At 33.4% G+C, this 17,961-nt stretch overlaps 1 protein-coding gene across 2 annotated transcripts in view; it reads left to right on the top strand.

Moving 5' to 3' along the window:
• FSTL5 (follistatin like 5) overlaps positions 1-17,961 on the top strand; it is a 766,488-nt gene that overhangs the window by 396,931 nt on the left and 351,596 nt on the right. For both annotated transcript variants that reach the window (XM_082728205.1, XM_082728204.1), the window contains exon 6: positions 13,469-13,589. In XM_082728205.1, the coding sequence (XP_082584331.1) occupies positions 13,469-13,589 (121 nt within the window). The remainder of the gene's footprint in view (positions 1-13,468; positions 13,590-17,961) is intronic.

Here is a 17,961-nt window from a genome sequence, read left to right as displayed (position 1 = left end):
CTAGTTTGAAGGAAAATGTTAACACTCATATTCAAGAAACTAAACTAGTTGTAGAAAGTAGTAGAAATGTAAAATAGGAGACACAAGGTTTCTTCAAAAATTATACAGGTTTTAGGGAGTAATGAAGAAAAGAAGCCAATCTAGGATGAACAATCTGGGAAAATGGGGATAGCACTGAGGAATTTTGCTGACTTCTTGATAATCCCTATAGTGACTATATTGAGGTGAATTTTGCTATAGTACTTAGCAGTTGATACAGTTAATAAAAAAAATCCAGTAGTCTATAACGTCATGTCATTCATCTCTTATGGTTAATTTCATGGTTTATTTTAAAAATCTGACATTGTGGAATATTGGTTTTATTCTGCAAAGATTTCTAAGATTTGGAATAGTGTAACTTAGTTTAGAACTTTATATCAAAGTAAATTTGTAAGTAAATTGATTAGAGTTCTTGTCATTCTAGTTAATTAAAATATATATCATTTTCATTATCTCCTTTAATCCAGATTGCATTTATTGACTAGTTACTGAATCCAGGCATTGGGTTTTAAAGAATCAAAATCTGGAATTTTAGGTAAAATTAATTAAATAAAATAAATTAAAAATATAAATAAAATAAAAGTAAAATTAATTAAATTTTATAATTAATATACCTATGTTATCATTTACCTCATGATTTATTTTTCAAGAAAGAAACTAGAATTTTATATTTATAGTAATGATAAGAAATTACTAGTTAATTAAAATGAATTTGTAATTGAGGCATATCACCTTGATCTACATAGACTTGACATATCAGAATATATTGTGCTTTTTGCTTTTTTTTATTTTATATATTCTATAAGTAATATGATATATGAATTATGTATGTAATACATATATTATTTATATATATATTAGTTTTATTAACATATCTACACCATTGTAACCATTGATTAGTTACAAAACATGCTTTGACCAAATCCGGTTATTATCATAGTAGCTCCATCTAAATCCAAATGGAAACCTTCTCCTCACTAGAAAATGGCAGTGACAGCACTTCAATTATACCTGTTTCAAGTTTCTGCCACACTAAATTTGTATTTATTTCCTAGAGCAGCCTTAACAAAATAATGCAAAGTGGGTTTCTAAATCAACCTTTCTCTCCATTCAGCATCTAAAATCAAAGAATTGGCTATACCATCGTCTCTCTGAAATATCTGGAAGAAGATTCTTGCTTGTCTCTTTCAGTTTCTGGCAGTGTTAGGCATTCCTTGGCATTCATTGGCTTGTAGTAACATCTTTCTGCTTCTATAATCACATGGCATCCTCTCTGTGTGCCTGTCTTCCCAACACCTTGCCTTTTCTAAAGAACACCAGTCATATTGGATTGGACCACCCTACTCCAGTATGACCTCATTTTAAGTTATCAAATTATATCTTTAACAGCCCTATTTCCAAAAATACATTACATTCTGAGGCACCAGGATTAAGACTTCAATGTATCTTTTAAGAAGATACAACTCAACCCATAATAAAGTTCATCTGCTACAAAAGTATTTTTGTTTTCTCTGTTTCCCTTGCTTTGGATTTACTGTATGTCTGAAAAGTACTCTTCCAATTCATCTGAAAGTTATCCTCAGAAACTTTATATTCAGAAACTTCAGAAACTCTTTTGCATCGTGGCTCTCCATGAGGTAAATGGAAGGAAATTTCTGGGAGGTTTACTAACATCTTTCTGAATACATCCCATACCACATTAAGTCATTTTCACTTTTAGCAGTGTATTGTGAAAATATCAGTATCCCATCTGTCAGTAATCAACTATGAAATAAAAAAAGGAGAACAACAACAACAGAAGGTAATAACAAACACGCTTGAAAAAATGGAGTGATGGGTGCCTGGGTGGCTCAGTTGGTTAAGCAACTGCCTTCAACTCAGGACATGATCCTGGAGTACCAGGATCAAGTCCTGCATTGGGTTTCCAGCTCCACAGGGAGTCTGCTTCTCCCTCTGACTTTCTCCTCTTTCATGCTCTTTCTCTCTCTCAAATAAATGAATAAAATCTTAAAAAAAAAAAAAAAGAATAGATAGAATGAATACCTAGATATGTATAGCACAGTATTGTTTTTGACTTGTGTCTTTTGGGGTTACAGTTACTCTTTAAGAACTTTTTGCTAAATATTATAACCAATAATATATATGGCTTTATTAATAAACCTAGAAACATATAATATCATAATTTAAAATGGAATTTTGAAATAATTTAACTTAGAAGGATAAAAAGGGAAAGGATCTTACTGGTGTCTTTTAATAATTTACAAGCTATTATTAGCAGAAATATAATACATAGCTCTAAGATACTGCCAGTGACAAGGAAAAATTAAAGAATATAATTTGGCTTTAAGGTTTTACAATTGCATCATGAGAGCTGGCTGCATACATTCTATTTTTATTCCGCATAATGAATATATATTCTAGAATTTTTCTTGCAGATTTTCAAGTAAATTAGAACCTACAGGCCTTTCTAGTTGAGAGTGAAAATGAATAAAAAATGTAGTAGATAAAAGGAATAGGATCCTTAGTATCACAGCTAACAATTTGTCAGCAAGAAAATATTTACTAAAATAAACTGACCATTTATAGAAATAAATCTTGTTCAATACATCTCTTCAACACTCTACCTTAACATAGACATCTGTAACCGCACAGTTCATCCTTCAGTCTGAGGCTCATTTTGTGTGTTGAAAATACCCAATTATAAGATATAATTGGGTATTTTTATAGCAATTTTATAGCAATAGTAATTTATAGCAAAGTGAAGTTTTAGATTTTCAAAAGAATTGTGTTTTACTAAGTTAATATATTCAGTGATAGTGCTCTGGTAGATTTGCCATTGGTAACAGAGGATCTGGAAGAGTTAAAAAAGGTAATAACAGACGAAAATAAATCAACAAAGATTAAGATGACATATGCATTTCAAAAGACCAGAAGAAAATGTTACAAATGGAAAGGCATGAGTGGTTCTAAATTGGTAAAGTCCTAGAATTTTTTTTTTCAAAATAATCTTTTTTTATGATCAAAGTGTAGTAGATTAGAACTTTGTTTTATGGAGCCTGGGTTCAAATCGCATCTTTACTACTTACTACCTCTGAACCTTTGGCCAGTTACTTAAACTCTGAGACTGTTTTCCTTTCTATATATTAGCAATAATACTAGTCCTTACTGTGTAAATTTAATATAATATTTATATCATTTACAATATACATGTTTCTTAGGAACATGATTAGCACACAGAAAATACAGTGTGTTAGCTATAATTATATTTTCAAAGCTAACTTTCATGTGATGACACAGATGATAATATAAGCAAAGAGAGCACATATACTTTGAATGAATGATTGAATAATAGTTCCATTATGATCATCTTCCTTTGCATTTTTTTTTAATGCTTATACTTGGATCATAGGTGATAACAACTTAAATACCATTAGGTCACAGCCATTATGACATAGAAATCTATATATACATTATTAAACATACAAAAATTTTAATACTAACTTTTATAATGAAAAGAAAAATGGTCTGGGGTACCTGGTGGCTCAGTCAGTTGAGCATCCAACTCTCAATTTCAACTCAGGTCATTATCTCAGGGTCAGGGATGGAATCTGTGTTGTTCTCTAGGCTTAGCAGAGAGTCTGCCTAAGATTCTCTCTCTTCCTCTTACCCTGCCCTTCCTCTACCCCATGCACATGCATGTGCGCACTCTTTCTCTCTCTAGAATAAATAAATAAAATATTTTAAAAAAAAATAGAGGGGTGCCTAGGTGGTTCAGTTAGTTAAGTGTCTGACTCTTCATTTTGACTCAGGTTGTAACCTCAGGGTCATGAGGTTGAGCCCAAGTGGGGGTCTCCGCTCAGTGGAGAGTCAGCTTGAAAATTCTTTCCCTTTGCCCCTCCTCCCACTAACTCATGCTTTCTCTCTCTCTCTCTCTCTCTAAAATAAGTAAACATTTTAAAAGTTTTTTGAAAGGAAAGAAAAAAGTTTCCTGCGAAAAAAGAGAAATAGTTTTGGTTTTCCCAAGAAATTAGAAAAAATAAACGATGGTGTGTTTTTATTTTGCTCATCTCATTTGAAGTACTTACATATTTGTTGGCATGAATTGTTAAATCCTGAGTACTATGTTATAGTAACTAATAGTAATAGTATTAATAATAGTAGTGATACTTATTTTATTGCTATAATTTAGATGTCTATGTCCCCTTTGTGCTTCTTTTTGAACTCCACAAAAATTTTATGCATATACATGTATAATTATATATATATATATGTAAAATATATATATTTGCAAGAAGCAATATAGACTTGCTTGAAGATGTGTAAGGGAGATATAGGGTGTTTACACCACAAAGTACTTAAATCCCAAATTGAAATCCAGTTTAGATGAAGTGTTTTGTACACTTTTCCTTTCCTTGTGCCTTGTCCAGGTGTGCTTTGCTTTTCCTAAACCATAGATAGATTCAGTGCCTAAATCTATCTCTCAGCCTGGGGCTCCAAATGCTTTATCATGTAAAACAGTATGTTCTATTTTATATTCCCCTGAATTTGTATGACAAATACTTCACATTCCACAGTTGCCAATATCTATCCTTTTTAAAAAACTAATGACAGGTTATAGGATATAATACCAACATCAAAAACCAGTATCTATCATATTCTTCTCTTTAGGAGAAATATATCATCAGTCTTTGAAATGTAAGGAAATTCCTAGCCTCTGTCTTGTGCCTTACTTTTTATACTCTCAGAACCTAATTAAGTCCCGTATCTCTCTCTTTCCTCAAGTGTATGGCCCACTTTTAGCATTTCGGTGAGAATTTCTCTTCCCCAAATGATATGGAGATGGATGGTAGGGAAAGTGTGTTATTTATAAACTTTGTTGTTTTATAGGAACAGAACATTGACTCCTTCCCATATAATTGTCTTAATTACTGTATGACAAAGGTAGTATTTCAATCACATTTAAATATTTTTTGTGCATTTTGTCTTTAAATATCTATTCTCTCTTTATGGAAAACAGGTAAATGGGCAGTTATTTTGTTGTAGAGGTCTGTATCTTTTCTCAGATCCATGCTTTAGTGTCTGGATTCCATTCACAATGAGATTTTTTTTTTTTAAGATTTTATTTATTTATTTGGCAGACAGAGATCACAAGTACACAGAGAGGCAGGCAGAGAAAGAGGGAGGCAGGCTCCCTGCTGAGCAGAGAGCCCGATGTAGGGCTCGATCCCAGGACCCTGAGATCATGACCTGAGCCGAAGGCAGCGGCTTAACCCACTGAGCCACCCAGGTGCCCTCACAATGAGATTATTAAACTGAGTAGTCCTTGCTGGTAACTAATTCTGTATACTAAAGGTAAAACCAAATGTTTTGCCTTTTTCTGAAGACCATTTTGATAAAGTGTGAAACCTTATTTGTTTGGTGTTCTACCTTAGCTTAACTCCCCACATCTAAGCAAATTTCTGAGGTTCATCTCTATTATCTGTATCTGTCTCTCTTTCTTTTCTTTAATTATCTTCCCCAAAAGTGAGAACTTGATGCTATCTTTGGATCTATGGTGAAATCTGAGCTTTACTGATGCTTGCTTCAGTGAAAATCATTCTTATAACAATATGCTCCAAATTGGATTATCATATTCTAATGTATGATTCATAGAATAATAGCTTACTATAAAAGCCTCAACAAACATAAAAGTATATTTTTCCATAGTATAATCACAAACTTGATTATCTCTCCCAAGTGTTATATATATGATTAGTGTAGTCAGGTGCTCAGCCACATAGTATCATATTTGTGGCTTTCAAAACATAATTTACCTACACCAGACCTGAATGTGTGATGCTTGAAATAAAGATTTCAGGTGACCTAAGGTATGAATATATTCCTCCTGGCCAGTCTAGCATGTAGGGAAAGGTCACTAGAATTGTGAAGGTTAATGATCATTTATTTTTTAAAAAAGAAAAAAGTTGGGGGTGGCTCAGAATGGTTCTGGGTGGTTTATTCATATGTATAGAGGGAACCACTGGGGATACTAAAAGAGTTAAGGTAGGCAGAAAGATTGTGAATCAGCAGCTAAATTTGTTTGTGAATTATGGGGAGAGAATGGGAGAGAATTATATAGCTGAATGGCCTGAGATTCAAAGAAGTAGGTCCTTTCTCTCTCTCTCTCTCTCTCTCCATCTCTCCATCCATCCATCTTTCATTTTTATCTATCTAATGAAGACAGGTGTAGGAAGCAGAAAAAATCCAGAAGTGCCAAGAGGGAGCCATTGAGTTATTGACCATCTTCCGTGCTGAGATAGAATGGATATGAGAGAAAAATCGGCCTCCGATTGATAAAATTATTAGACAAATTGTTTTCTTAAGGGGTAGCCAGAATTCTTAAAGTTAACATGGTGAAGAACATGTTTTTTATAAGAAATGGAAGATAAAAGAGAGTTTTCTGATCAGAGAGCAGGATTTCCAGAGGTCACTATGTTGGGTTTGAGTTGGAAAGGAATGAAAATGGAGTCAGAGAAGGAAATGTGCATAGCAGTATGGGGAATTCATAGGGTCACAGAGCTAAACCAGGGTATGAAACACAAAGGAAATTGTCCAGATTGTCCCATAGAGGGGAATGGACAACTTTGTCTTGCACTGTGGTCTCAAATGTTGGGTCTTTAGGGTAAGATGAAGGGACTAATAAGCAGATTTCACCTGGCAGAATGGCACCCTTGAATTTGTTAGCAGTGTTGAAAGGTAAGCTGAGGCATATTAAAATCTTAAGAATTTATTTGACCAAAAATCTATTTGAATTGGACTGTGCCAAACTAGCAAAGGTTAAGATGCATTCTGCTGACAGGAGCTAAGGGAAAACTTTTCTAGAGAAAAGGAGAAAGCAAAGTAAGGAAGTCTTTGATTGGCTACTGCTTAAAGCATACTTGGCTATTTGTGATTGGTTGTCAGTTTTGAAAATTGCGGCATTTACAGGCTTAGATATTGGGTTGTTTATATAGAGGCCAGAGCATTAGATCCAACTCAGTCTAATGGCTTCCTTGTTTAACTTAATAGTAGTAAACATAGGGTTCTTAAAGTGAAATAGTGCAAACAGCTTGGAAAATCTACTCCTTCGGCCTCTCCCTATTTCATAAAATAACCACCCGTAGAATTTAAGTAAGCAAAATCATTCCCTTGTGATTCTGAGTTTAAATAAGCAGCTGTATTGAGTATATTGATTTAGCTCTTTCTTCATTTAGATTCTGTCATCTTAATAAGCTGATTCACATTAAGCATGCATATTAGAATGAAATATTTCCCTAATGTGCACACATGCCAACTCTTTATTAAAATAATAAAAAGAGCTACTTGTTCGCAGGATTTAGATTATTATGTTATACATATTTGACTTAAAAAGCTATTTGCTCAATGACTACCATATGTGAATACATTTACAAAATTAAATAAAAAGCAAGAATAAATAAGACCAGATATTTTTAAGCTATCAGAATGGGCATGGCAATGATGTTTTTGCAACTTTTGTACATACAATTTTCTTTAAAAATTATTAGAGCTGTTATATAGGGAATGGATAATTAATCTTTATTTTGAGTTGATGAAGCCTATTACAATTTTCAAGATTTTTTAAAAGGTTCTAGTATCTAGCCAACATATTTATTTACTATAAGATTGGTAAGAATTGTTTTGTCTAATAGATAAAAAAGCTATTTTAGTGGGAACAAACTAAATGCAAATAAACAAGCTTTTGTCTGGATAGAGAAGGGAGATAAGTGAGGACTTCCAGGAATGCCATGGTAATTAATCCTATTTAACATTTTAAAGCCCCATAAACCTTCTGGTAGATGAAATAAGGTAGCAGAAACCAGGTGTTTGACTTAGAATGGCAGTGGCAATGCCAGTAGGTATATCTTCCTAGTACTGGCAATTTCCTCTCAAACGCTAAAGATTTCAGAAGGGTAATCACAGCAACAGCACTTAACAGAGAAAGGTAAGGCTTGTGATTGTTTAGTTGCAGCTTGAGGCTACAATTAAGAAACAGGACTTTCAATCCTATCTAGAAACATTAGTAGAGTTTCAAGTATTCTTTTTTTCTTTTTCTTGTTTAATGCTTTTCATAATATGCACAAGACAATTGGAAAATTTTTAAAAATTGTTTTTAAAACATTTAAGCATATCGTTTATAGAATCTTTCCCTTGGAATATTAATATGCATTTAAAAATGGGGAATTCACATTCAGAAAATTCCTATGAGCCATATAGAATGCCTTAAAAATAAAACATTTTTTTTCTCATTAATGTTATATCTTCAGCAGGTTCTTCAAAAGAATTAACTTTGACACTATTGATTTTTTAAATGTTACAAAACCTAGAAGAGAACTTAAAAGATGTTAATTAATTTTTATGTAAACCTTTTCTTGTAATACACCTAGTTCAGGATAACATCGGTTATATATAATTAAACAATTATAATCTGTAATGTTAATTATTTACTCTCTGTCCTTTCACTTTGTCTTTTTTTTTGGAACACTGTTGACAATCTGTAATTATCTTGTTTATTTAATTATTTGATTTCCTGTTCCCACTTATCTTCTCCAGAAAATTAATTCCATGAGGACAAAGGCTATGTCATTCTTATTTACTACCATATCTCCAACCCCAGCACAGTACTTGGCACATGTTTGTTGTTAAAAAAGGAAAGACAAAAGGAGAGGGCCGGGGGGAGGGGAGAAGCAGAAAGGTAGTGTACAAGGAGATGTTGAGAGAACCAAGTAGTAGAGAAGCCAACCCATCCATATCAAGTGTGTAGGAGAAGCTTAAGGATAAAGCCTGAAGAATACGTATTTCTAACAAAGTATATTTATTTCCTGACCCCTCAGGCTTTGATGCAATTTGTCAAGTAGAGAGTGAATATAACTTCTTCTCCTCAACTTCACAAATGTGATGTACTTTGTATAAACAGAGGAACACTGAGCTCTGATCTACTGGATCACTGTGACTGTGACATGGTCGTGATTAGTTAGATGAAAAATAGCTTGCAAAGGATCAGGAAGAGCTCAGCCTCTGATGTGCTCTTGAACAAATGATTGGTGTGTCTTTCCATGAATTTACTGTTGCTGTTTTTCTGTCTCACCAAGGAGAATAAAGAAAAAGACAGAATTGGAAGATTCTACTCCATTGTCCTTCTATGCCCTCACCCCTCATCATCATGACCTGACTTGAGACCATCAAAACTGATCCCATGTACTTTACCTCTTTTATGAGAGTCGGTATAATAATCTTTGGTTTCTAAGTCATGATATATGTCCAGAAAACTAATATCCAAACATCTCCACAGTAGGGAGACAATCCTCTCCACCCATCTCTGGCATTTTCTTTTTTTCTTTCCAGTTTTATTTGTCCTCACATAATTTATTATCTGGTATACAATGTATTTTACTTATATATTTATTTGTTTCCCCTTTACTAGCATATAAGTTATACGTGGGAGGGATCTTTGTCTGTCTTATTTTCAGAATCTAGGAGTCTGGCACACAGTAGATAGATAAAAATAATTTGTTGAATAGATATCTAAATAAACAAATGAAAGAGAATAATAAGGAGAATAGTTTACTTTGGGAGGAACTGGGTGTTTTGTTTTTATTTTTGTTGTTGTTTTTGTTCTTTTTGGACAAAAAAGAATATAATACAAAAACACTGAATCATCCCTGAGTTATTACAATTCCTCATGCAACCTTGACAGTTCTATTACTTTGAAATTAAATATGTATCCCCTCTGGGATGCTGTGTATCTGAGCTCCCTGGATGACATACATTCTACTAATACTTCTATTTTGTCATACTTACTCTAATCTCTGTGGAACCCAAGATTCACGCAACTTGATTTTCGATCATTAAAGCATGTGAGACTCTTTAATTGTCTTTTAGCCTTAGACAGTTCACCAAACACTGGTAAATTTGGGAAAAGCACTCAATATTTTACAGTGGATAACAAATGAAATTATGAGTTATCTCCTTGATTAAAGCTTCATTGTAGGATATGTATATGTATGTATTTTTTTTCCTACAATATATTTGGTGAGTGTGGCTCTGTCATGATCACCAGGTCAAAAATAACATGTGTTTTGCGAGCCTAGACGGGGAAGCAATCAGAATCAGGGCCAGACATAAATAAAGGAAATGCTGGCAGCAATGAAAGCCCTAAAAGTTTGGATCCCTGTGTCAAAGAATGCTTAATGTATTACTGTATACTTGGGAAGGAAGTCTGCTTACTTTCTTGCAGACCGACACTTTGATAAGCTTATCAAAACTCTAGATATCTAAAGCAATTGATCCATTGAATGAAAGGTCATAGGAAGGTGTCTCTCTCTTTTAGAATACCCCAGACTATACACAGATCCATTAGGAAACCGAAAGGGCAAAAGAAGTTACTAGGAAAGATGTTTTAAGTAGGCTGTTTTTTTTTTTTTTTTAAGATTTTATTTCTTTATTTGTCAGAGAGAGAGTGAGTGAGAGCGAGCATAGGCAGACAGAGTGGAAGGCAGAGGCAGAGGGAGAAGCAGGCTCCCTGCTGAGCAAGGAGCCCGATGTGGGACTCGATCCCAGGACGCTGGGATCATGACCTGAGCTGAAGGCAGCTGCTTAACCAACTGAGCCACCCAGGCGTCCCTAAGTAGGCTGTTTTTTGACCAAAAAATGGAATAAGTGAAGAAAATATGTACTTGAAATATTGATGATAAGAACCACTTCTCTTCTGTACATGGACATGGTCCAATATAGGTGAACAGAGTTGGGGTTTTTTGCTTTTCGTTTTTAGCTTTAAAAAACTTCTAGCCAGGACCATTTGTTTTGCTAAGGCACACTCATTAAAACACATCCAGTTTACGTTGTGCACTCATGATCAAACGAAGACCAAGATCAAATCAAGTTCTATCTAGTCTTATGCTGGCATTCAGGGAAAAAAGGTGGAAATTCATTCTCTTTGTCTAATACATGACTTAATCTGAGTAAACTATTAAAATAGAAAATATGAAACAGAAAATGATGAAGATTTTTCTCCAGGTCTTTCCATCTCCTTCTTTTTATGAATATGTACAAAAATAAAAACCACTAAAATATGTCCTTAAAATACGTGACCAAAACCTGGTGTCACCGCAATGCTTGCATTGTAGTTCTTTAAGAAGAGCCTCATGGGGGCGCCTGCGTGGCTCAGTGGGTTAAGCCGCTGCCTTCGGCTCAGGTCATGATCTCAGGGTCCTAGGATCGAGTCCCGCGTCGGGCTCTCTGCTCAGCAGGGAGCCTGCTTCCTTCTCTCTCTCTGCCTGCCTCTCAGTGTACTTGTAATTTCTCTCTGTTAAAAAAAAAAAAAAAAAAAAAAAAAAAAAAGAAGAAGAAGAGCCTCATGAGGTCAGACGAAATACGCTGCCCCATACCACCCAGGAAAAAGTCATTATCCATGATCTAACAAATAACAGATGGAGCAGGACTGAGAGCTCTGTTGCTTTCTAAATAGAAAAGCAGTATTAGTTTTCTCACTAGGCTTGTAGGAGAGGTGGCTTCAGCCATGAGGTAGTTTTGTTAATCCCTCCAGCTGGACTGTGCAAGAGTGTAGGGCTTAATACTCACTCTCAACAATATCTATTTGTGTGGATCAATTAAAGCACATAAATGTTTTGCCTGCTCCCACCCCCAAGGCAGCAATACGAATTTCACCAATGAAATGTGAATACATTGCACAAAAGTAGATAACTCAGTATATTGTGGAAGTTCTGTTTGGCTCTGCTCAGGTGGCTGGGACTGGAGGGGGCTAGGGACCCTTATGCTAAGCTCCATCCTCCAAGCCATCCATGCTCAGCTGTAACGAACTTTTAACATGGGACTGTTCACAAAAGGGTTATTAAAAAAGTAGTTCAATAGCATCTGAGAATCTTTAGAAGTTGGTATCGCTAATCTGCCATCAATCTAACAAAGAAAGTCTGAAGCAAACTGCTTTCTCAAAAACAAGCTGTGCAAGCTGGTGTGGAAATCGGCAGTGAATTGTTTGAATAAGAAGCACATTACCTTTTTTTTTTTTTTTTTTTTTTTTACTTTTAATGATTTACTTTGGAGTGAACATTATGTGTGGTCTTGCATCTAACTATATGAGTATGTGTGCGCGCGTTTATGGACATACATACATGCGTTTGTGTGTATAATCTTCAGGGTAGCCATGAGAGATAAATGTTGCTCTCTACAATTTCTTTTTTTTTTTTTTTAAAGATTTTATTTATTTATTTGACAGAGAGAAATCACAAGTAGATGGAGAGGCAGGCAGAGAGAGAGAGAGAGGGAAGCAGGCTCCCTGCTGAGCAGAGAGCCCGATGCGGGACTTGATCCCAGGACCCTGAGATCATGACCTGAGCCGAAGGCAGCGGCTTAACCCACTGAGCCACCCAGGCACCCCCTCTCTACAATTTCTAATTGAGGAAATGTTCAACAGTTTACCAGAAATTATAGAAGTGGCCTTGGCAGGAGCAGAACCCAGACCTGGCTGAATTCAAGAGCCTGCATTTTCTGATTACATGGCACTGTCTTTTAAAAAACACACACTATAATGTGAAATACTGCCTCTGTATGTGGGAGGCTATGAAAAGCCATGGACACAGCTCTGCAGCCCACCAGATGAACAGGAGTGTTTGAAAAGTCTTTTTCTTTTCTTTGATTTTATTTGAGAGGCAATAGTTAGAGCAGTTGAGTATAAAAAAGCTACAGCTTCAGTCCATAGGACAGAGCACAGAGTAGAAAGGCAGTTTGATGATTTTTCTCACTCACACTTGGGTAGATTTTCATCATCAGTTGGAGCATTAATTCTCTTTGGCTCCTGGAAACAGTTATTTGCTTAATAGCTCTTTTGTGACCCAGGGAGTTTATGCACAATCCCAAATGGCTTAACTTCCAGCTGAGGAGGAGTGTAGGCAGAGAAGAAAAAAAAAAACCCTAACTTCATTTTTCACAAATAATTTGAAGATGAAAATTGGAACAAACAATCTCACTATTTTTGTTGAGAAAGAGTCCTGTTTTATTTTGACAGAGGTCACTGAGACGTAGGAGGCAATTTTCATGTGGCGATAGTTCCTTGAGTCAGTGTAAATGGAGCAAAGAAAATGAGTAAAATACAAAATGTCCTTGTAAAGTTCAGATTTTTCTGGGTTCTACTGTGAAATTTTTGTATTAGAAAGTTTGGACTAAATTCTAAGTACCTATCTGAACTTTTTAACTTTTTATCTTTGGAATGGTTAAAAATAATTGTCCAGTAACTGAAAATCTGGATTTTTCATAGGTTCAGTTACTTGCCCTACTGCAGACTTAAAATGATCTATTAAATGATTATTATGTATAATGAATTGTGCTATAGAAATGTTAAGAAGGTTATAATTGTATGGTTTCATTTTCCTGTCAGGTGATAAAACAGGAAGAACTTGGCAAGGATCTTTCTGATTGTACTTTGTATGATCTACTGAAATATGATGATTTTAACTCTGACAAGCACCTGGCTCTTGAAGAACTTTATAGAACATTCCGTGAGTATAATATTCATTCTCTAATTCTTCATTCTTTTTCCTGTTTCTTTACACAATACTGTGTGTTTGCTTGATCTCAGAGTACAAGTTGTTTGTTTTTTTCTTTTTTTAGAGAAGTGATATATAAGTAAGATAATTTAAGCACTTAAATGTTGTTGAAATATATGTAAAAGCTAAGGAGTTTAATGATTCTAAAATGAAAAACTGGGAATACTTGATAACCCTAGATATCCGTTCTTACTGATTTTCATTGCAAGCATCAATTCCACAATGTTGTTTCTAAGCTTTGGAGTAGGAGCAGTACTTGCCTGGTTTTCACTGTATGTCAAAACTAATTTAATTATTTTCACAGTGACTTTTTTGTTTTTACACTATTGGGAAACTAAAGCAGATTCCTAGATAGAGTTTGCATTATGGTAACAAGCATAGAAATGGAAAAATTGTATTTATGTTAAGGTGTTTGGTATAATATTAAGGTACTTTGGAATAATTTATATACATTTCAATTGCTTAAAGACTTCTTAAAATTGACTATATGTGCTTTATGAAAGGGAATTATGAAGATGACCTGGCTTTAAAAAGTTACCTAGTAGTTTATTCTTTAAAAATAATTCAAAGTGGAAAGACTAGGAGACAAAAACGAGAAAGGAAAGATATAGGAGATGTATGTAAAAATTAAATTAACTGGTTGGTGTTTGATAATTACCAAAGAAACAAAGTTCAAAAGGATTTAATTTAGCACTGAAACCAGTATTTTTTATATCTATCTATCTATCATCTATCATCTATCTGTCATCTATCTATCTTTAATATGTCATATGTATACACATGTATATATCACTTTCCAGAAAGTCAGGGAATAATATATGTGCTTGGTGTGAAAAGATCTCTTTTGAATTATACCTCTGCCATTTATCAGTGGTCTAATATTAGAGAAATTACTTAAATTTCTGAAAATTCATATAAACAAGGGTAGTAATTTTCTTGTCATATGATAATTTTATGTTAAACATTAAATTATATGGTATGTAATATTTGGTGCAAGTAAAACAATATATGTGAAATAGCTGCAAGTTACAAAGCTTTAAGGCAAAATATCAGTATGCTCTTCAGATTTAATTAAATTTCATTTCCATTTTAGATTAAAAAAGCAGGATCACAAGGGAGGACAACTCCATAAACTGTTAATCTCCTAAAAGTATGTCACAAGGTGAAACTATATTTCAAAGTTAACAAGAAAGCAGTATTATTATTCTGTGTTTGTATGAAGAAATTGAAGTACAGAGAAGTTAAGAACTAAGTGGCTGAGTTTATTATTAAACCTCTGTCAGACTATGAAGTATATGTTCTTTCCACAGAACTTCACTCCATAATAGTCATTAGTTTGTGTGCTCATGGTGGCAAGGAGAAGGTATTATGGATTATCAGGAAAGAAATTATATTTATATTATTTTATATTTATATTATATTAATACTGTCCTATTATATTATTATATAAAGACTATATATATATAGTCTTTAAGCACTAGATACAAGTTAGAAGGGATAAATATCATAAAAAGACCTACATAAAATATTAAGTGAATTGAGAATATACTCTCCAATTTGGGAAATCAAGGAGACTTCTTGAGGGTGGTAGTTTTTGAATTAGTCTCCAGGATAAGTGGATATGGGCTTTGGTCAGTAGAAGATGGGGAAATTGGACAAAAAGAATAGCAAAAATAAAAACTCAAGTGTGTGACAAACCCAGGTATTTGCAGAAACCAATTCAACTGCAAGATCTGTTCCAGGTCTGAAATTCTATGAAAATATATCAATTATTATTACTATTTTACTAACTTGTTTTGTGAAACAAGCAGTCTAATCTACCAACTCTAATCTCTCACCCTTAAACTGTGTAGATGCGTGGATTTGACTAAGTAAAAGTGATTGAAACTTGTAGCGAGAGCAAAAAATATTTTTAGTGGCATGCAATTGATCAAGCATCATAAGATAAGTGGCTATCTGTGTAGAATTTTAATTTAAAATATGGTTATTATTGATGATGAAATGGTAGAGTTAGAAACTAAAACAATAAAAATAATGTCTAAATAATATGTTATTTTTATGACAGCACTGCAAAGACTGAATAATGATCCCCAGCAATATCAGTAAATAAGAATCTTGTCCAGAATACAGCTGCTTGCACTTATCCTAGGGAAAAAAATGATACTGCATTTTGAGATATGATTTAATGTTGCTAAGGAAAGCAAGGTGGATCAGCTTATTGTTCTGATAAAGAAAATTCTGCAACTCAGAAATCTGTATCATCAATAAAAGTATTCAATAGAGAAATAGTTAAGTTTTGTCTATAAAGGGGCTAAATTATACTAGGAACTGCTGAAGTTGAAAGGGAAAAAATCTATATGATTTGGGTTCACTATTAGAAATTAATATGTAACGATTTTATGGAAATTATTTATAGTAAATGCAATGAACTTAATGAATATTGTAATGTTTCTGCCATTAGGTCAAAATTATGTATAACACAAAAGGTCTACATTCTTAATATTCTAAGTCATAAAGAGATATTAGATTATGAAAGCACTTGGCAATCAGCAATCATATTATGATCTTTTTTTCTTTTTGTATAATCACAAAACTATCCCTTAACAATGATAAAATGATGTTCACATAATCATTTAGAGAAGATAATGTTTTTCTAAGTAATGCTGGAATTATATGGAAGATTTTAATATTCTTTTTGGTCTCACTAAGCAATTTTCTGGGAAGTATTCTATTTTCAGTGTTTCACTAATTTAAACAAGTCATCAAACTATACAGTGATCCCTCAGAGATAGCAGAATTAATCTGTATGGATTGTGTCTGCATTAATAAGACATATTTATACATCTTCAATAGGAGATATGTATCTATCTCTTTCTTTCCATCTGTTATAATACTTTATAACTAGCAGAGTGGCGCAGCGGAAGCGTGCTGGGCCCATAATACTTTATAACTAACCCCACTTTGGTTTTGTGAAGTTTAGTGACAGGCTTTTTAAAATGGTGTGTTTCTAAAAGTCACTGTGTTATAAAATATTAAGGTAGTTTCATGAGTAAAAATGTGTAACGATAGTGAGAAAACCAATCTATTCAAAAACCATGTATTAAATACTCCTGTGTATAGGGTGCTGTGATGCTGTGATAGTTAAATCAACGTAAAAATTATTTTTCTTTCTCTTAGGAGTATATACTCACAGACAGATAATGACAAAAATGACAGATTTAGTATGGGGGATATATATATATATATATATATATATATATATATATTTATTTATTTTTTTTTTTTTACATCCAGAATGATTCCCTCCAGATCATTCCTAAAAACAACACCCAGAAAACTAAAAAGTCCCTAAATGAAGATACAAAGGAATAAGCTAAGTCCAGAGAAGTTAAAAAAATTAAAAAACTTCTCTTGATCCATTAATTACTTGTTTGTAGATACAGGTTTTTGGCGTCTAGTTTATGATTCTTTCTGCCATATAAAAGTGGAGGAAAGTAAAGTAAAAGGTAATGTACACACAAGAAAAGGTTAATGGTAAAAAATACCAAATCATCAACTGTATAAGGTTTTCTGTAAAATAGCCTTTTTTTCTCTTTTTGGATAAGATGAATTATTTTAATATTTTCCAACAAGCACTGAATGGTATTCTTAGTTTTTTTCTCCAGAATTTTTGGCATTATTAAAAAGGTACTTAAAATAAATCCTCAGTGTGAGTATCAAATATGCTAAATTATGCCTTGTTTGATTAACAAACTTGGAAATCTATTTAATGGGATCAAATAAATTTTAAATGAGGTCAGTGACATAGTTTTGAATACTTAGAGGAAATACTAAATCCTCTGGTCAGATGGTGAACACCTTTCACCCAGGCGTTTTGTTGTCTTGAATATTTTCAGTAAAATATGTAGACTTTTCTGTGTAAAGGTCTCCTGTACAATTAAAAATGAGTCAACAGTGTCATTATTAATCACAAGGACTTGGATTAACATACAAAGAACCAGCACTTTATTTTCTTCCCATTCAAAATTAAATTAAAATGTTTGATTGGTTGATTTACATGGAGCACTATATTTTCACTTTAAATCTAGGTAAATCCAAATGATTTGCCATCAAACATGACCATACACTGAATTAAGGCATCCGATTTCAAAAGTGATATTCAGATAAATGTTTATGTTTACTTATTTTTGTAGTCAAACTCAATGAAGATGATAAAGTGCCATGATAGGATTATTGATTTTAGGAATAGTTTTTATTTCTAGCTAGCAAAAAAATGATGGAAGTGGCTATCCAGAAAAGAACATTTTCTGAAAATGTTTTCTGT

The sequence above is a fragment of the Mustela nivalis genome, assembly GCF_964662115.1.
Source record: "Mustela nivalis genome assembly, chromosome: 4".
Classification (NCBI taxonomy): domain Eukaryota; kingdom Metazoa; phylum Chordata; class Mammalia; order Carnivora; family Mustelidae; genus Mustela; species Mustela nivalis.
This window is presented reverse-complemented; position numbering and strand designations above follow the sequence as displayed.